The 22,504-nt window shown below is 30.0% G+C and overlaps 1 protein-coding gene across 2 annotated transcripts in view; it reads right to left on the bottom strand.

Moving 5' to 3' along the window:
* LOC129987929 (atos homolog protein A-like) overlaps positions 1-22,504 on the bottom strand; it is a 98,364-nt gene that overhangs the window by 19,421 nt on the left and 56,439 nt on the right. Inside the window, exons 1-5 of one of the 2 annotated variants that reach the window (XM_056095934.1) lie at positions 19,465-19,848; positions 9,714-9,892; positions 8,892-9,070; positions 7,089-7,214; positions 2,011-3,385 (exon numbers count right to left, since the gene is read on the bottom strand). In XM_056095934.1, the coding sequence (XP_055951909.1) occupies positions 2,011-3,385; positions 7,089-7,214; positions 8,892-9,070; positions 9,714-9,890 (1,857 nt within the window). In that variant the 5' untranslated portion in view covers positions 9,891-9,892; positions 19,465-19,848. Of the gene's footprint in view, positions 1-2,010; positions 3,386-7,088; positions 7,215-8,891; positions 9,071-9,713; positions 9,893-19,464; positions 19,849-22,504 lie in introns of those variants that run through there. The other variant, XM_056095933.1, reaches the window with a different exon arrangement.

Here is a 22,504-nt window from a genome sequence, read left to right as displayed (position 1 = left end):
AGGCTTCTATCTAAAAAATTAGAAGAAATACGACTTTTAAATTTAGAACGGCTAATTGCAAAGCAAATTTTTTATCATTTAGACAAACATTATTTCAAAAATACAAATTTTTTCAATGTAGAAAAACAGATTACATATATATATTTGAATAATAGTATATATAGCATTCAAACATCATGACTCAAAAGAAATTGAACAAGTCAACTCTAGTTCACTCTGATTAATTGAAAGTTACAACTTTGAGTTTATAAAGAAAAACAATCAAAGTTTTCAGAAGTTGAACATTTAAGATATTTCAGAGAAATCAATTCAGATCTCAACATAAAAAAACGACATTATAAAGAATATTTCAATGTAATAACTGGAACATATATAGTATTTGAGGACTCCGAGTAGCTACAATCAAATAATAAATGATTTCTACAGATTCACAAATATGCTGTGCTTCAGGTAGAATTAAACTCATTTTTCCTCAGAAATATAGTTTGGGCATACAATTATTGCTATAACCTTGATGGGAACACCAGTCTTCAAAATAATCACTTTTGGAATAATAAAAATCCATTTTTCAAATTAAAGGTTCATCAATAATGGCAATTTTCTATAAACATATGATGTGGCATTTTCCAAAACTTGTTTGATTGGCTTGAATAGTGACTAATATCTTTAAATATTTGAATAGCATTGTATCTCTATTAATGAATTAATTTTCAACACATGTCAATAGCAAATTAGTCCTCTTCTTCATATCAAGTGAATTAGCTTACAAGAGTTGTTAAATTTTCTCCTGGATTTTTAACTTGACACTTTTTCACTTCTATTCACAAAATTGTTCACACTCTTCTGGATATATCAAACCTCTGTTATATATAAAAGATCTTTGCCAATAAACTCAAAAAGTCGATTTCATAAATAATAAACTAGATAGTAGGTACACAAGTCTTATTAGAATAATGTAACTCCTTATAGGTATTTAAAACTGCAAGAACAAGTTTTGTAAATACTTCCATAAATGCATCTTTCATTGACCATTTTAAAAAATTTTAATGCGAGTTAATAAATGCATAATCATCATTTCCACCTTTTTAATTACATCTCAAAAAGTGCATATCATAGCTAAAAAGTGCAAATAAAGAATCGTTCATACACGATAGATATGAAAATGTGGTCAAAATCAATAAATTTGTCTTTTAATATCTTTGCTAATTCTATAGGCAGAGGCATGAAACATGTGTATGCATATATGAGTAAAATAAATATTTCTCTTACCAATACTTTTACATTAAAAAGGCTGTATAAAAAAATTAATTTTTAAAACTTTTTATTTTCAATCTAAACATAATTTGAAGCATATTCATATTATTGCTTATTTTATTTAATGAACTTTGTTATGGAAATATATATATGGTTCAATATTTAAGGAAATAAATCCTTTTCTTCTTTTTCAGGATAACCTGTATATGATGATATATATATATATTCACAATATGGTATAGAAATTGCAATAAAAAGTATCACTATTACATAATCTATCTTTTCAAAATTACACTGTGAAATTATCTAGAATAAACTGTAAAATAATTATTTTTATAATCTTCCATAACCATTAAAGCAGTAATAAATTAATTAGAAACAGATCATTAAACTATTCATATCTAAGCAAAAATAAAGAAATTGTAAATGAAAAAATTATTAATAAAAAATATATATAATAAAATTTTGTTGTTATTATTATCAAATGTTATTCATTATGTTTTCTAATATAACCATACGGTTTTTTCAACACTTTATTCTTTTTTTTTTTATTCAGTACCAACTGCACGAAATAGTACATTAACACATAATATATTTTTTTATAATTAAGACAACCATTATTTTTCATAAATGATTTGTATGCTGCTACCAAATTATGTAAAGCATGAAAAAAAAAATCAAATATTTTAAAATATCTTTTTTAATACTTATTGCTGCATATCTTAAACTATATAATATTTATTTAAGCATACTTACTTCCTTGTCATCCAATATTTGATTTTCAATATCCAATTCTCTTTCCCCATCAATTTCATTGACGTTTTTAGAAAGAAAAGCCCCACATTTTTTTATATTCACAGAACTGCATTTTGAATGGACAGTTAATTGTTTAGGGCTATCATTACAATCATGTTGATATGTTTGTTTTTTAAAACATCTTGAATTTTCTGAAATTGCACCATCTGTTTTTAATTTTGAATGTATATTGCTTCGACTGCCCTTAAAATCTGAATAGATATTATTTTGTAAGTTTAGCCTATATGTTAATGAGTTTTCAGATTGACTTTCTTCTAAATTAGAACTACCACCATTGTTGTGCGACTTTCCTTCTCCAATGCTAGGAAAAGAGGAGAGTTTCTCACTAGGAATTAGAAACTTTGTTTTTTTATCACAAATTTTTTTGATGCTATTATTTTCACTTAACCACAATGGTTGTTTTGACATCTGTTTTGAACTGTTTTGATTCTGACCCTTAGCAAATGGATTTTGTTTTCTGTCTTTATTTTGGTCCACTTTATCAGAATCAAGTGTCATATTTTCAAAATAACTTTCAAGAGGTTTGTTGTGCAGATTTTTTTCTTTCCGCAAGTCAGTTACATCCAGACTTTGTCTGTCGTCAGTTGTCCGTTTTTTCCAACAATGCCTACTACGCAGCCTCTCTAAAACCTGATCCAACTCATCTTTAGGTACATGCTTCATACAGTCCTCAATGGTGCAATAGTTTAAAACAGCATCACGCTTAAGAGAAAAAATATCTGGAGGTTTATCTTTTGCAGCAATCTGTTTATCAAAAGTTCTTGCTTTGCTTTCAGTGGAGCTACACAAAGAATTACCCAAATTTTTCTTTAAAAAACGTTCAACAACTGGTCGCCTTTGAGGCCTGCTACGTCTTTGTGGAGTTGATTCTTCTTGTTTCATTTTGGTTTTACCAAACATTAAGTGTTCGGGGACTTCAATGCTTGGGCTGCCACAACGGGAAGGCGATTGATACCGCTTTGGGTACATACATAGAGAATTCGGTGGGTCGAGCAAACTTTCTCCCAGCATCGAATCAGCTGGACTGCTTGTCCTGGAAGCCATACCAGTAGGAAGAATTCCATCCAATGCATATGATCCTCCAGGGGAGGGGTTGTGCAAGTCATATACCTCAGAACTTCCCTTCAATGTCTTGAGTGGCAGGTTTGGTTTGGAATGTTTATGGCAAGGAACTGTAGGGATTTCTCCACATCTCGGATGACATTTCATCAAAACTTTCATAGCAGAATTGCGTCCAATGTTTGCTACTGGGAACATGTGGCAATCGGGTTGTGTTGAAAATTTACTGGAGAAAGCTTCACCTGGCACACAAACTCTGCAAAAGGGATTGAAATGTCTAGTTATCATACTTATTACTTAAAAAAAAAAAAACCAGCAATATTACCATCTTTCAGGACAATTTAATTAAAAATGAATGAAAAATTTTGCTTATTAACTAAGATTGAACAAATTCATAAACAACTTTATGCATGTTAAAATGCATACTTGCAAATATTTTTTCATTCATTTGTTGCTATGCAGTAAAATTAGGTCAATTCAAATGTTCTGAATTCAAGTTTTTCATTGGTCTTTTTAAATAATAATATACAGTTAAGATATCTTATATGATTTAGATTTATTAAGATTAATAATATGAAATCCAATTAAAAATTATAAAAAAAAAACATTTTATTTAACTGATTTTATTTTTTTATAAATTGTATTCATATTTTATATCCTCAGTATAACTGAAAGTAATAATCCTATAAATATAAGTAAATAATATTTCAAATCCTTATTACAATCAGATTTTACAGCTGCACAAATTATTCAATAAAAAAAATCTTGCATTTAATAAAGAATTCCGAGCATTAAAATACAAAAATTGTATTCAAAGTACTGAATCATTATTTTAATAATTTTACTAAACAAATTCATTTTAAAGTTATTAATTTTTTATTACAATTTATTTATTTTGTATTTATTCTGTTTGCGCTATCAATATGAGAATAACAAGTAAAAAAAGCATCAAGCCTTTAAAAAAAACTTCAAATAAAAAAAATACCCCTTTAAAATTAAATTTAACCTTCCATTCTATAAAGGATGAAGGTAAAATTATAATAAAACAAGCAATCTAGCTAGCTGCTTATCTGAATAGAAATATTCTTGTTTGAACATTTCAAAACAGAAAATATATCATGCTGATGCACATAAGAGGTTAAATGCAATGAACAAGTTGCTTATTTTTCAATTGCATTTACTGCTAACTGTTTGCAATAATTTGTGCAATATTTGGTTTTTTGTACATGTGCTTTTTCTTGTGTGTGTGTGTGTGTGTGTGTGATTGAATCAAATTTTTTCAACTATTCAAGAGCTTTGCAATCTTTTTTCTCCAGTTCAACTACCCATTTTAAAATACATGTTTCACATTTAACATTGAAACTTTTGTGAGACATGAGTTGATCAAACCATGTAGATGAAATAATTTCATTAAAATCTCTAGTAACAGAAGATTGATACTATGTATGAATTAATAACAATAAAAAATTGATCATACCACAAAAAAAGGCAGGTCACATCTTTAAGAGAAAAAAAATTCTAAAATTTAATTCTATATGGTATGGTAGTAGATAGTATTCTATATAGGTAGCTATATAGAAAAAAAAACTGAATTAAGTTAATGCTATCAGAAATAATCTCCAAGCTAAAAATTTTACTACTTCTTAGGCTACTGAAAGTGTTAATAAATTAAACTGCCTTCTGAAAGAATATGTATCTGGTAATGGTTTCAATGATATGCTGAGAGACAGTAAAGAACCAGTATCCTTTTTAAAATATTGATAATGTTTTAAAAGTTAAGAAACATAAAAGCCGTTCTTTAAAAAAAATCAGAAAATAAATTTTATTGCCAAAGCAAAGACCAGCTTATATAAAAAGAAAAAGAGAACTTGAATGTAAATAGCTTTTTTGGAATATTAAATTCAATAATATTGCCTTTAAAAGAAATATTTCAGATCTTATCCTCTCGTTCAGAAATATTAAAACTTTTATGGAATATTTCTGCTCAATTTATGCCATAAACTAGAAGTTTTAACTGATAATAAACAAAGCAACAAAAAATAAAGAACTTGTCAAGAAAAAATTTATTTAAGATCTACAATGTCCAGAGATGCCAGGCAAATCTCAATTATTTACATTGAAAGTGTATTTTACAAAAATTAGATATCAATTTATTTTTAAACCAATATAAAAAAAAGGCTTTATTTCTATAATTTAACTCTTATCGAGTGCTGGAAATTACTTTGTTTAAATATATTTCCATTTATTTCTTTATTATAATGGGTGAGCTATTATTTGCTTTATTTATGTGATCAAAATCGATTTAATACAGTAATATAATTTAACGTTAAAAAAATAATTAAAAAGATATATTTACTTATCTACACTTTTACATAACACAGCTATATACCAAGCATATTCTCTTTGGCTATATTTTTCAAATATTTAAGTGTAAATTGATATGTGCAAATTAAATTAATTTGCACATATCAATCTAATACCAATGAAATTACAATGCATTATTATCTAGGTAATGTTAAATAGTATATTTGGTATTAGATGTGTTTAGCATATTATTTCAAATCACTTACAGCATTACCTTTTTATATTATTAATATATGTATTGTTCTTTTACATGCAAGTTTCAGCAAATTGCTAATGGTTTACGCATTAAAAAAATGATAACACACACACACACACACATTACAATAACACTTTATTTCCAGTGATATCCATAAGCCATTTTCCTCAATATCGCCACAGCATAGAGATACTGATTACATATTTGCATGATTGCGCTGATCAGACTTGTTGTGTTATTACTAGTATATAATTTATTAAAACTGCTCAATATTAAAAATAAATCATAACTTAAGAGATTTTTAATTTAAAAACTGCTTTTCCTTGTTGTAATTTTTTAGAAAGATTTTTTTTTCATTCACATTTTTAGATACAATTTATTTTTAGCATCACATTAGCTTTAAATTAGCCTGATATCCCACAAACTACTGAATTGCACAATTTTTTAAAAAATTCCTTTTAATGGCAAGCATATGCATAAAGTAACCGATTTATTGAAAATATATCTGACAAAATTGACTGTTTTTGTAGACAAATTTCTATTTTCATTATAATGTTTCCAATAAATATTATAATCATGTTAGTCTTTGAATAGTTTAGAAAAGAAATAGTTTTTCAGAAAAATCAAGAATCAAGTGGAGATTAAAATGAACTTTTAGTGATTTGATTAGAGAAAGTCTTTTTAGCGAAATTTTACAAAATCAACAATGAAAAATGATCATTAAATTTACAAGAAGTAATACTAAGAGGATAACAAGTATTTACAATTTAATTTTGGCAACGCTAATAAATATTGGGTTTTTTTTTTTTTTTTTTAGTTAAACTATAAATTTTAAAAAATAGTATTGAAGAATTTCCCTAGAAAAGCATTCAATTTAAAATGCACATTATCCTTATAATTGCAATGCCTGAATCACCATGATCAATAGCATTAAATTACAAACTAAAATAGAATTTTAAATGATAGAGCAAAGTCGAGAATTTCTCCTAAGTAATTGCTCAAAAATATATTCTAACTAATAAGATATTGTCATACTTTTAAATGCAATAAAACTTTTCCCTTTTTTGCTACATAAAACTGTTTGATCTTCATATTTATCAACCACTTACAATTTTTAAAAAAATTATAAAAAAATTAATTTTTTTAACAATCAATTAAAATTGCACAGTTAAAATTTTATAAAACACTTGAAACAAAAAATAATTAAAACTATTATTTTGAATATATAAAAATAGTGATGAAAATATAATAAAATATATATTAAGAACATTTTTAACTAATTCATTGTTGTTTTTTTTCAACAACAAATTAAATTCATAATCTCTTCTTAATAATAAAAAATTAATAATTTAGTAGAATTAATGCAGCTATTGTGAAATTAAAATAATAAAGCCCAAACCTGTAGTGAACATTTTGTGGAGATTTCCCTCCAGTCAAACTGTACCATGCACACAGCTGGGAAAAATACAGGAAAGAACGAACTGCTTGAATCAAACCTCGAGGGCTGATACTGGCATCTGGCACTCTGAAATACAATTGCTCATAATTTATCACGCACATTTTAAATTAAAATATTTATGAAAAGTTGCAGTAATATAACTTTTTTTACTATATTTAAAATAATATTTGTACTAATTAATTATGTTTTGAAATAAGTCTTGTTTATTTTAATTGTTTCTGTTTTGCTGTTTTCATAAAGAATCCCAAAATTTACAAATGAAGAAAGAACCTCATATGTATTTAAAAAAAAAAACACTGAAAGTAATTAAATTAAAATCCATTTTTGTAATCTATGAGTGTTTATCATTATTTTAAGTTCTAAAATCTTTATTTAAAACACAAAGTTCTTCATTTTTTTTAAAGAAATTATTATTTTCTCTAAACACAACTGCAAAATTTCTAGAAATCTGTATAACATAAAAATTTAAAAATTCAAGGGAGTGCATATTAGAATCATCTGTAACATTAATACATTCATTCAAATAAAAGACGTTTATTAACAAAATGGTAATTAAAATTATAATTTATGTCCAGTTTTCTCAAAAAAGTTCCATTTCTAGAAGGAAAAACAATTATTTCATGAAGATACAATCATTAAATTAAACAATAAAAGTAAAGAAACACAGGATAATTCCTTAAAATTAAGCAGTTTTAAAACATTTAGACGACTCTTTTACACTGAAATCATTTCATGAATACAGAAAAAAAAAAAAAAAAAAATCAAGGTCAATTATAATCACATAGTAAAATAGGTACATTGTAATTTTGTTAGGACCATAAAAAGTGAATTTTAATAGTTGAACATGCATAGAAATAATTATACCCTCAGAATTTATTAATGCATTCTTAATTTTCTATAATTACAAAAGGGGGGGGAGATGATATTCGAGTAAATAAAACAGCAAGTACCTTAGTGACAAAATAAGAATTCTTGGAATTAATATACTAGGATTAAATATGCATATGCTATTAGTTTTAAAATAGATATATATGTAGTGAAACAATGTTTCCACAAAATATATCATTTGCCCCCCCTTCATTTTTTTTAAACTTTTATTTAATGGCAGCATATAATTCAGTATACTGGTTTATTATTTACCCTTGAACTTAAAGAAAAAATTAAACATTTAGATTATACTTAAAATATTAAAAATAAATTATATTATAGAAATAATGCATATTTATATTAAAAACTGGTAATAATAGTTAAGAAATGAAATTTTTTTTTCAACAAATACTGATTAGTTTTATTTTTTGAAGTGAGTATAACAATTGTTTTGGAAACCATGCCATCAATCTTGTTTATATATATCTTGTATTTATATATAATATAATACTTGTATACAAGTACAAAATAATATACTTGTATACAAGTATATTATTTTCATGTAATTTATTAAAGTAACGAATCCAACTCCATTCTACTTTATTCATAAGAATTCAAAATTCATATTAGTCATACCATATTGTTAACAATTTATTTTTCTTGCATTTAACTTGTTTCTATCATACTCCATTATTTTTTAAACCATTTGCACATCATATTATCCAACACATATTACCATTAGAGAACTAAATCATTAAGCTGAAAAAAATCTTCATCACTAAACACAAGTAATTTATTGGTCTTACATGGCAAGAAAATTTTCTAAATATAAGTAATGTGGGAAACAGGCTGAAAATAAATATAATAAATGTGTACCTTCTGGGAAGCATGTGAATAGTCCACTGTTCCAGCAAAAGATATGGCATGTCAGGTACTGAATCAACATTTGGGAAAGGTGAACAACAGCTGGGGTATAGTAAAACCTCAATAGTCATTGGGATTCCATTCTTCCATAATAGTAACATGTGCTTGAGAATTTGTTCATATTTCTGACACTAGTATGAACAAAGAAAATTCACTGCTATATTTCACATTAAAAAATTTCTCAAAATAAGCACTGCAAAAGCATAAAGGTGTTATAAACATAAATTATTATTTAAGTAAAAAATATGAAAAATACTTGAAATATTAAAGATGTTATAAACATAAATTATTATTATTACAGTAGAAAATATGAAAACATACTTGAAATACTAAGAGGATAAAATAATTCTTGTTTATTCTAAGAACAAATATTTAAAACATTTGAAGATTTATATGCCTCTATTCAAAGCTATTTCTTAATATTTAAAATACAGGATGCTCTAAATTGAGGGTCCTATCCATAAGTAACTATTTGGTATAAATAGAACTATTCTAAAGGATTTTACTAAAGGACTAAATAAGGATTTTACTTTATTCTTTCTCATATTCTTTTGCTAACATTTCATTGTTATTTTAAGTTTACAAATTAAAAGAGATAAAGATATTACTTGTCATACATGAAGTGTTTTAATTTCGGATCTATTTATAATAATGATGAAATATTTTTAGCTACGTAACGTCTCACTTAAAATACTTTTTAATTTGAATATTTTACTTCAAAACTTGACGCGCTAATAATCTCCCATGTCTAAAATTAACAGCAAATCTGCTTACTTCAGGTGATGATGGGTCACACTGGTGTCTGTTTTGGCCATGAGTACTAGAACAGTGTAGGCCTTCTCCAAAACCTTTTTCTGTCACTCCAGGTACTCTGCCTTCCACGATCAACGTACCCAAATCTGTATACAGATCACAAGGATCCAAATCCACTTCTTCGACAGCAGCATGCATCTCTGAAACATTGCAATTTTATAATAAAAATTTCAATGCACGGCATGAAGAAACAATCACGCGGACATCACATAAAATACGTACGAATAGCATATTTCATGTATAAAAAGAGATGTATAAAGTAATTTTCTGTTTTAGATTAGCAAATAACGCAACCCAACTTCGATCTGAAGAGATCATTTAAAAAATAAATGTATTTACATTATGGAAATACCCTGATTATACTTTCTAAATACAGATGGCAGCACGGGTAGCTGAAAACAACTCATATCTGCAATAACGGTACTCAATAAATTTAATCACTCTTACCACATTTGGCTTAGAGTAATAAATCAGTTGCTGAAACCGTGCAATCCGGAACCATATTTATTATGAATTTTGAAACTTTATTCATAACTAACAAATAATATTCCAATATATAAATAATTAATTTTTTTATAATTATTTTAATAATTTGGTATTAACATACATTATAATCCCAATATTTTATATTTCATAGAATTTGTTTTCTTTGCAAATTTAATTATTAGGTAAGTAGGCTAATACTTGTTTTAATCTACTTGCTAGCAACCCTAGGCAGTTGTTTGGTCTTTCTAGTTGGAATTCTGCCACTGCCAAGATGGAGAAGATATTAAATGCGAATCGACTCATAAAATATGAGAAATAAAAAAATAAAAAATACAGATGGGGAAGAAAAGCAAAATCTTTTTAACAATTATATGTCTGACACCACATACCATCAGTACATTTAATTACTAAAGTTTCCTATTTTATTTATTACACTATGATTTCAGTTTTTTGTATTGTGAAACATTTCGAAACTGTATATATTCTTTTAATCCTCCTCTTTGAAATAACTGAAGTTAGTTGGAAAGGCTTTTTGCATTCTTTGCGGTCAGAGAAATTTCTTATTTAATATGCCATAAAAAGTTTTCTCCTTGTCATTCCAAAGGAGTGTTTTAAGAGCAGAGAATAGTTATTGTGTAAGTGCATATAATTAACAAAAACAATTTTAAAATTTAAAAAAAATAGTTACAGGGTTTAGATTGAACTTCAGATGTATTATTTGGTGCTAAAAATTTATATTTATTTTTTTTAAAGTATCTGCATTATATAACTGCCTACTTTAAAGTGATGATTTTTTTTTTTTTTAAACCAAGGCATCTTTTTCTGAAAATGATATTTCCAGAAGGAAACCAGACTCAATAGTAAATTGAGATGAAGAAATTTTCATGTACGTATAAATGATTTCTGTTCAAAAATAGATAAATAAGTTATAACCTGATGCCCCTACTTACGCTCACCATTACACTTTTTTCGTTAAATGTGAATAAATTATGCGGTTTATAAACAAATGGCATCTAGAATAACAAAATGAAGCATATTACTTTCAAGTCAATTTTTCCAATTGAATGACTTTTGACGGAATAAAATCAATAAAAATTTTGTATAGATATCTGTTGATGTTTCATTTTTTCAATGATTTAACACGTTATTTAATATGTGTCAACTCCGAAATCCAACTAAGATTTATTAAAGCATTAAAAAAAAAAAAGTTAACTTTGATTTTAACATTTGAACTTTTCCCTTCTATGCAACATTTCATTCATAGAGATGTCTTAAAAACAAAAAAAATATCGATGCAATACGATTGCTTAAAAAATATCCGATTCAGCCCAAGGCCAGAACTTGTTTCCAAATGTGAAAAGGATGGATGTTTATCAATAAAAAGCAAAAGCCTTCAAAAAACAAAAACGTATTACCGACAGTTGCGCGATCATTTATATATCCATATCGGACAAGATTGCGACTTAATTCAAGGGCATGCACGGATCTCTGTATCAGGCAAGGAAAAAAAAAAAAAAAAAAAAAAAAAATCAAGGATCTAATTTTCAAGGAAAAATGGGGGAAGAGAGGGAGAAAAGACAAATGACGTCATGCCATGCAGGTGTTTAAAAAAAGTTCAGGAGCAACACTTCTCGTGTTTATTTGCAGCTAACGACGAATCTTGAAGATAATGTTTTTAGGTCGCGCAACTTCCGTAAACATTTATATCATACAAAAGTGTCTTGTTCAAACAGTCGCAAACAGTTCAAACTTTGCAGAGAAAAACAATAAGCAGTTGTAATTCCGCTATCAACATAGGGGTTAAGAATTAGCAAGGAGTTGGAATTATGATATGCAATTATAAACACTCTGTTAATGAAACAGCGAGAAGTTTGATTTTCAAGAACTTATTTCTTTTATAGACTTGCAAAACCACATGTAGAAATATATATCCAATTTTGAACCAAAATTAAATTATAAATTATTTTGGAAAAATGCATTGCATTTCACAAAACAAAATTCTGTCTGCAATACTGTATATATGTGTAAATTTACATAAATTCTCTGAAAGTTATGGAATTTGGTTTTTAAGATTCTGTGCAAAAAACAGTGAACAGAACTTTTAATTATGTTAGGCATTCAAAGGCTGACAACCGAAAGTATTTATTATTTTTAGGCTCAATGCAAAACCAAAGACACAATAAGCAGTGAGTAGTGAGAGAACAAAGGCAAATTTATTTTCTGAATTTCAAAAATTTCAAAAGCCTCCGCGACTAGAGTAGTTGTCTGCATTAAAAATAAATATTAAGGTCTTATTATAACAGATTTCAAAGCATGGAAAATGATGCATACTACAATAATTTGAGATATTCCAAAGTCTTCATTGTTATGGTTTCACGAGAACTTTTGTTTGCATAATATAATACATTTTTGTCAAAGGAAAGATGGATCATGATTTTTCTTCTTTGTTGAGAAATAATCCAGTAAATGGTTTTAAAAATTTCTAAAAATTATATAAAGTTATAACAATTTTTATATTAAAATGTTCTAAGTGAAGTACTATTTAGATAAATGCCATATATTATATTTCTCTCTTGTATTTAAAGCTAAACTTTTTTTTTATTTTGCAAACAAAATAAAACAATGCTTACAAAAGAAAACCGTCTTATCACCGGTTGGTATGAACTACCTTCGTCGATGGCAAAAATTTAGAATCGTTTTCACTGGAAAAATGCGTCTATCAGCAAATTTTAGAGCATTAAATATTTTTCCAAAAACTTGTCTCCAAGTACGAAACGCAAGAAATGTCAGGAAGTTTAAATTCATAAAGATACATAATTTTAAGTCAAAAAGAAATTCTTGAATTTGGTAACTTTTAATCATTTTTGAATTACCAATATCATTTTCTTGTGCGCGTGTGCATAATAAATTCTAATCATCTATTTCTGTAATTTCTATCAATCTATTCTTTTAATCAAATTCTATCTTTCTTTATCATTTTGTGTGCGAGAGAGAATCAAGATTAAAAAAAAAAAAAGAAAAGAAAAAAGAAGACGACAATAAGATGAATATAGAAACGAAAATGTGTCATTATTTCAATATTAATGGAAAAATAAATCAACCTTTGATTCCAAGTCGAATTTATTTTTCAATAGAGGTGTATTTAAAGCCATTTATGAGAGGCTTGATTTATTTCATTTAGATTCAAATCAGTTTATCACGCATTTTTACTTTCCTCTTAAGAAGGACATTTATTTTGGCATTAACAGAATATATTGTTTTTTCAATTTCAATTATTATTATTATTATTGTTTTTTTTTTTTTTTTTACTGTTTTTAACTCGGAGTTCACAAAGCACGAGCCACTGACGACAGAGAATAATTCGCTTCGTACTTACTTTATCTTTAAAATTAAAAAACATGGTATTCAATTATTTTTTAAAAAAATCAATTCGCACCCAGCATGCGTTGGAAAGAATGAAAAGATAGTATTTTCAATAGTTAAAAAAAATACTTTATAATGATATACAAAATTATTAAGAAAATCAAACATTTTCAATGTGAATACTCAGATCAAAGCTTAAAAGTATGCAGCAAACTGGAATTCTGCATTCATTCGAATAGCGTTTGCATGAGCATTCCATGATTTCATAGGATGGAAGTCAAACAACGTGATGACTTGTTAGCAGTAGAATGTATGCTGTATACACGACAAAGAATAAAAGGCTTCAAAATTACTCAAAAAATAATTACGCATTCCACGTAAGAAACACGTCTGATCGATAATGACAAGATCTGCGCAATGATAGTCTTTTCAAAAGGGGAAAAAAATTAAACATGAAATTTATTATTAATTCAGGCAGCAGAATTCTAACTCAAAAGATTAGACGGGGATGTTAATATATAGCCTATTAGAAAATGAATCGATTTTTGCTTCACTATTATGCGAAGAGTTCCGGACTGCGCCGGCTCTCAGATCAAAAACGTCTCCTTGACCCTGGGCAAGCTTACTACTTCAGTTGCGATCAAAATGAGGAAAACTATAAACAAATCGCAAGACTTATCGATGGGCACAATCAGCGAAAACTAAAACGAATAGCAAGCAAAAAAGGTGCAATGGATTGCTGAATAATGCAATATGCTTTATCCATGCCCCTCAAAGGACTTCAGAAATTCAGCAACTTTCATATCCTAGTTTGCATATTGTTTCTCAGATTTTAATAGCGTGCGTTTTCACTTCACCTACTTTTCGTTTGGAGTTGGGTCCCACGGCGTCTTCCATTTAAACGTTAGAGATGAGTGCTAATGTCACTGACCGCAGTTCAAAGAAGTGGATGACCTTTAGCTATTCGAAATGAGGAAGGGGAGAAAGAAAAAAAAAAAACTCCCACAGATGAATAAATTGCCAGTTCAATATCAGGTGTGGTAGTGGACGAGGGCGATTTTCTTCCAGGCATCGAAAACATTCCAATGCTGAGATGACGATCGCGAATGAATCCGACAATTAGTATTCTCAGGTCATATTTTCAGATACATGAATATCCAGTACGCTTCGCCCTCGCGATATCTACTTCCGAGTGCTTGCGTCAACTTTCAATTACTTTCTGAACAGAACTGCTTATTAGAGGGTCCCTCAAGAAAACGGCAAACGTTATTTTCCCTTGAATAATATATTCGTCCTTTTTGTTTCGCAGCCGTCTTTGACACAAGATCAAGTTCCTACAAAGCAAACATTAGCTTCGAGAACGATTTTGTAATTTCAGCCATGACAGGTAAATCGGTCTACATTCCTAGATTTGGTTCATAAACTGGACTGGAATGAAACAGTATTTCGCGAATGATTTTTCTTTCACTTTTTGATAAGACGAAATTTTGAACAATATTTTAATACTTTTAGTTAATCGATACTTTTAATTAAATTTCGTAATAATGAATCATAGAAGAAATAAACGTTTAACGTAATTAATATAAAAAATCTATATTCTTCATAGCACCAATAAAAGGACATTAAGAAACTTTATTAAATTAGTTTAACCATATAATAAAAATAACGGAGGAAAGTACTTTTTTTTTTCAAAAAAAAAAAGTTTTATTTTAATGGTTATTTGTATACAAATGAAAAAGACATTTTGGTCGCAAGCTTTGAGCGTTTTGTTGTTACAGTGTAAACTTATATTCGACACTTTTACAGAAAAGAATTTGCTAAAAATTTGACAGAAACCTATACATTTGGTATAAAGATCATATACCAAATTTCATCTTTCTAACTCAAAGTGATTTGAGTTATCTTTGTTACAGACAGACAAACATGTCTTTAAATACGTTTTCGAACTCCGGAAAATCTAAAACGGGTAGATTCGTCAAAATTTCCAGTTCGAATTTTTTGATGATTACAATACTTCCTCTATGCTTCGCATACGGGAATTTCAATATATGAGAAAATAATGAAGCTTAATGTCACCCTGCGGGAGGTGGAGGTGACCGGCTTGTTTCTTCGTTCGATTCTCACTGCGACGGACTGCATTAAATGCTGAATAGTGTTCAGGTGCTTTTCGTGTACCGTATATAAAATCTGATGCCAAGATTTCAAAAAGGAAGAAACATCGCAGTGATCATTCAAAAGCGTAACGAGCTCCATATCGGTAAACATGGTATGTGTTCTTATCACCGGGTAAATCAATATCAAACGATGAGTTCAACTGCTATTTGGCCTCTCGGTTTCCTTCGCTACATGATGACGTCACATTGTGCGAGTATACGAGGAAGCCGAAAAGAAATAAACTCCAGCTGTTTGCAGCTGGGATCAACAGAAGAGAATGAAAATTTTGAAAATATAGAATTTGTATAGACAATCGGTCCAGGAGAGAATTCAGTTGCAGAGTGTATTCTGAACACGTGTCTGTTCCGCAACAGAGAAGACATGCCCTCATCTTTATCAATTATCCAAATCCTAACCAATCCATTTCTCTTTTCTTGTCTAACAAATATTTTCACATTAAATTTCCGATTCAGAAAAATTGAACTTCTACTGTAATTTTCATGTTCTTATGCTATAATAATCTTGTGTATCTATCCCGAAATTCAAAGACAGGAGGCCCGAAAATTCAAAGACAAGATGGATGAAATGTGGTATTAAGATTTCAGATTAAGATTTACGTGTCAGCCTGGAAGATGACTCATACGTAGATGCAACAAACCAAATACACATCAAAGTAATAAAAATTGCATTTGATTACATAACTCAAGTTGCTAAGATATGCGTCACATTTTGGACTCGGTTAATCAAGGGGAGAGGGGAGCGTGTTTAGACATGACGTTCTTCACAATGATGCGAAAAGCATAATGCTGTGCAAGTACAGAGAGAGAGGTCCAACCTACGGCGGGTGTGAATCGTCGGCAAGAGAGAACACGCCCCGTATCGGGGAAATAACTCGGATGAAGAGAAACGACCACGAACTCTTTTTCGTTCCGGCCCACATAAGGTGAACGACTGCAGCGAAGGACATTCATTTTTTTTTTTTTAACAATAATCCATTCCATTAATTTCGCAGCTCCCTTCTTCAGCAACTCGACAACCCTGCGGAGAACGGATGCTGAAAAGCTTCTCAAAAAAAGTGAGAGAGATACAGAGTACGGTCTTTAGAACGCGAGATAAAATCAGCGAGTTATCTCCCGGAAACTTTCTCGCACACTCTCCAATAAAGGGGAATTTATGTTTTTGACGCGTTATTCCCCCCAGACGATTGAAATTGAAGTTTGATACGGAACTAGACCGCAGTCACATACCAAATCTCACACATCTAAATCATTGCGTTTCTGAGTTATCGAGCGTGACTCGTTGGCTTTCACCGTTTTGCAGTTTATCGTGTTAACTTATATTCGAACAGCCAAGCAGACAGACTTTTACTGAAAATAGTTTACTCAAAATCTGATAGAAGCCTGCAAATGTGAGGCATACCAAATTTCATCCATCTAGCTCAAAGCTCTTTTAAATCATCTTTGCCTTAAACAGATAGGCATAATGTCAAAAAATGTGTTCTCCAAACTCAGGAGGATTCTTCAAAACTTCGAATTTTTTGACTATCACAGTACTTTCTCTAAACTTCGTCCACGAGAAAGTAAAAATGATTGAGGGGAACCACCCAATCTTCCCCATCACTGGTTTAACACTAAAAACGCCATTCTTGTCTCACTCTGTACCTGCTTCCACTGAAAATAAACAAAGCAGCGCTCGGCGCGTGGCAGTGTGACGAGGAAAGTGGCAGCCGCCGTTGCAGGAGACAACAAACACTAGCACCATTTTTAATGTTGCTGCATTAGAGAAGTAATACACTTTATTGAAGTGAAATGACACTCCCCCCCCCCCCTTCATTTTCTCCCTTGAATACGCGAAAATGTTTATAAATGCATAGATGGACACAGTGACTACCATTTTGTGGTTTCGCTATTTCAAACTTCTCCTGGGAATGAGTGTTTTGTTGGGAATGCTACACTAACTTCACGAATGGTACAGAAATAATACATTTTTAATACAATGATTCAATTTAAAACAAAGCATGCATTTTAATTTTTAGAACAATGCTCCACGCGGATATTTGTTGCTCAAACATAGGAGCAAGGCTTTTCTTGTTGCGCATTCTCACGAGTAGATGGGACAAATAAGAATTGCTATCAACAAAAGAAATGAAGAAACAATTTTAAAACAAAATACGAGTTGCGCAATTCTTCCAGCACGAATTTGTTCGGAGAAGACTTTATTTCCGAAAAAACAGTTCTTGATCTGGATTCCTGAGCTGAACATTTAGACAATATCCGAAAATATCCGAGAGTGACGCTAAAACCCTTATGTGGAGATGATGAGAAATGCAATGGGATTTTAGCCCTTCAAAAAATGTAAAAATGTAACAAAGCTCCATCACTTGATACAAAGAAAATATACCAAATTTCAACCATCCAGCTCTTGCGTTTTTTTAGTTATTGCGTTCATCGATATCATTCCAATTTTTTCTCTGAATTCAAACAGTTTTAAACGTGAATATTCACTGAATTTCGAGGTTTATTTATTTATTTGATGGTAACGATACTTTGTTTTTGTATAATACGAATACAAGTATGTAAAAATAATGAACATCAAATACCAGCTGCTGCGACTCAGATTGCTTAAAATGGTAAACTATTTACATCATAAAAAAATCTTTAAAAACGGAGTGGAAAATTTTGGTTTATTTCTTTATTTTTATCTAAACGAAATCTAAATTTCCTTAAAATTAAGTCCGAGACAAACTGAATTTCTTCTGTAACCTATTTTCTGCTTTATTTTTCAATAAAACACAAATAATACGCTACAATAAGCCATGGATATATGAAAGTTTTTTTTTTAAAAAAACATATGGCCCCACACTTTCACTCCAGAAGAAGCCTCCTAAATAAATTATATAGTCACTAGCAGTATCCGCACGCGTTGCCAGTGGCATAACATCCAAGAGGAAAAATTAGCTTTAGACTTAAGTCTAGCCTCCACCCGATATGACATGGGCATGTCACGCAACATCAAACAGACATAAAAATATATTTATAAATCATCAAAAATAACTACAAAACAATTTTTTATAGCACACACTCAGAAATACTCCCAATAAGTGTGGACTGTTAAAAAGGTAAAAATATGATATGTTCATAAACAAAACAATTCACTAAAAATCTACAATAGAAAAACTGTTTTAAAATTGAAAGTTTTGAATCGCTGTTTAAAATCAGACGTAAACAAAGAAATATATCGCATATGTATACCACAGCTCTTCAATTTGCGCATGCGCAGTTTGAGGTTTTCGCACATGCGTGGATAAATGCAAAGCACAGATACTTCTGTTTTACTCATGCATGAATCGTAAAAAAGAAAATAATCAAAATCGCAATTATAAAACTCTTTTTTTTTATCTGATCCTTTTTGTAATTGTGATAAAAAGCATTTACTTTTAATTTTTCTTTCTAATAACAGATTTTAAGTTTCATTTTAATTTCATAATTATTATAGTTCGTGCTTCCCATTTTAGGCATTTTGGCTTAAAAATTAAACTTTTCCTTTCACGTTACATTACTTCAGTTTAAATAATATTTTCAATATATTTTTTGAAAATTATTATATCATTTTTTGGAAACTTTATGTTATTTCGTTTGGAAGAATAATACGATGCTTTGAAGAAAACCAATTAGTATTTTAATTATGAAAATATTTTGTAATATCTCACCTGTTAAATGTAGTCATACGCTGCCATGTAGTTCACAGCACTCGCACCAAAATCCTTGTTTTGACATCAGGTAGAAAAAAAGTAATTTCGTTTCGAATAAATTTAAAAATTTCATTAAATTCAAATTTTTAAAGTTTTCAAACAACAACGAATACGTTTTGAATATTTATATCTTTCCAATTAATAATATGAAACCAATATTTCTGATGAACGAATGGGTCGCTATTGCGGCTGTGTGCGAAACAAAGTGAAATGACAGTTGGTGCTGCTACACTGCAATCGAAATAAAAGCAACGTCTACAAAAATGGATGGAAGGTTGGCTTAATGAAGCAAAAACCACGTCGGAAGATCAAGGATCGACATCAAATGCGGCAGTGAAAATCCGCGATTATGTCAGGAAGCAATGGTTTATGCTCATTCTCACTTAAATTTAAAAAAAAAAAAAAAAAAAAAAAAACAGATCTTTTACATAAATGCAGAGCACGCCAATGCCTCCAATCAAGGCATGTCCTTGAAATATTTGTGCCTCTCTCACTCGTGAGTTGCACGTTCTCTGGCATCAGCCCATGCCACCAGCTTGCCTGTTGCCAGTGCCTTTAGAAGGCCTTCGATGAAGGTAAAAGTCAATGGAAGTCCTGGACATCAGCCAAAGAATTTCGCACGCACCTGCTCGCGGGAGAAAAACTGCGAATGATACAAGTGGTGTGCGCACAACTCCACTGCAATTGCAAAACAAGCAAGCAGTTACAAAAAAATTTCGTCCCACGGGGAGAGGAAAAAAAATTTCAATTTTTTTTTATTATTAATATTAATTTTAACGAATGATTTTATTTTATCAAACATTTTATGGTTCCAAATCAATTAACTTCAAAACTGTTCGTCAAATTCAAATAATTTTATTTGAAATTACCAAGAAATAGACGAGTAAATATATTCACACATTCCAGATACTTTTTTCATATTTCTGGAGGGGCTCACACTGAACATTTCTGTGTTTAAATTAAACTGTTATTTTTGATTTCCGAGACTTTGTTTCCTTTCTAACAGGGCTGCAAAGTCATTTATAATCACTTTGTATGATGCCTACAAAGACTTCCTTGTGAGGCGAGTTAACGTGAACACAATGCTCAAAACGGAGACGTTTTAACAAAAAATCAAATTTTGTGAACTTCAAACGTTTACTAAATATTTATTTATTAAAATAATTTTTTATCTTATCGTTTATCACATTCTAGATAATTTGAAAAGTATATATATGAAATAAAAATTCAATATTCCCATTAATTTTTTTTACTTGTGCTCTCTTTTTTAACGTTGATAATTTTGCTAATTATTTCATTAATCAAGCAACTTTTTTTTTTCAAAATTAGTAGTAATGTACAGGATAAGCAAGGAATAAGTTATTCACTTCAGAGGGCTCTTAAATGCGTTCTATTGGTCCAAATAAGATAAAATTAGAATTACAGATTATTCAGACGATGCTAGTATTTACATTTATTAATTTTAAAAAATGAGTGCAAAAATTCACCATTAGGTGGTGTTGTAACACAAATTGCATATATCGAAAATGTGAAACATAATTTGCGTTACAGCGCATGACTATTACCATTTCTCTTTGGATAAAAAGAAGGCACACTCTGCGCATACATTAGTTTCTTCTCTGTTCGTCATGCCTAAGTTGCAAGAAAAAGCGCTACTGATAAAATTATTCTACCAGAAGCAACAAAACTCCGTTGTAGCTCTAAAGGGATTTCGTCGTATGAAGCAGATACGAAGAAGTTCACTGTCTCCAGGTGTTCTACGCAAGTTGATACAGAAATTTGAAAAAACTGGGCAACTTGGCATTCTTTCTGGTAGAGGACGGGGGAAAAAATCCCGTCTTCCAGCATAGAAAATGTCGATGAGTCCAGCAGTCAGTCGCCACATAATAGTGTGAGTTTGCCAGTTGTTTCCTGTGTTTAGGACATGCCGTATTCAACTGTACAAAAAATCGTATCGTATTTTTATCCATACAAAATCAAGTCTGTGCACCTGTTGCAGGATGAGGATTTAGAGGTCCATAAAACTTTTGCACTTCAGTTCCTTGCTCGAATGGTGCTTGACACAACTTGGCCATGGAACATTCTGTGGAGTGGATGAGGCCCACTTTTACCTCAATGGGCAAGTTAACACCCACAAGTGTCGAATTTGGGCAGAAGAAAACCCTCGCGTTATCCAGGAACAGCATCCTGAAAAAGTGCCAGCATGGTGTGGTTTTACAGCTACCTTTATCATTGGACCGTATTTCTTTGAAGAGATAACTTCAAATGGAATCCAAATTTCTTCCTGTCACAGGACAACGGTATCATGATATGTTGAGAAATTTTGCAATGTCAACTACTCTACAACGTGGATGCCTTCAAGACATCATTTTTATGCAGGATGGTGCACCACCTCATATTGATCGTCGTGTAAAGCGATAGTTAATACAGCATTCCAAAGAAGCACCAGTTATCCAGCCGTCATTTCCCAATAACATGGCCTCTTCACTCGCCGTACATACCTCTGAAACTGTTGGTTGTGTGGTTATTTGAAGGACAATATCTACAGTCAAAGGACATCACCTCAACCAGATCTGAAGGGCAATATTCGTCGCCATATTCTTAATATTCCGGCAGACAGACGGTGGTCATGTATAGAAAATATGGTTCTCCGATTAGAGCGTATTGTTGAAAATGAAGGAGAATATATTGTACAATTTTAATTTTACTTTATTTAACAATTATAAACCATATTAAATGGTTTTGTGTGTATTACAACGCCACTAACGGTGAATTTTTGTACTAATTTTTTTTTTTATTTAATAGATGTAAAGCGCATCATCTCAATCTATAGTTCAAATTTTACCTCATTTGGATCAATAGAACGCATTTTAGAGCCCTCTGAAGTGGGTAACTTATTTTTTTGCTAACCCTGCATATATTATTCTAACTGTAATCTTTTCAGGACATTTGACATTGTAAAAATTTGTTATATATCATTTGCTTAAACATTCCTCTC

Source organism: Argiope bruennichi, chromosome 10 (assembly GCF_947563725.1).
Source record: "Argiope bruennichi chromosome 10, qqArgBrue1.1, whole genome shotgun sequence".
Taxonomy (NCBI): Eukaryota; Metazoa; Arthropoda; class Arachnida; order Araneae; family Araneidae; genus Argiope; species Argiope bruennichi.
The sequence above is the reverse complement of the archived record's forward strand: the minus strand, read 5'-3'. Positions and strand labels throughout refer to the sequence as shown.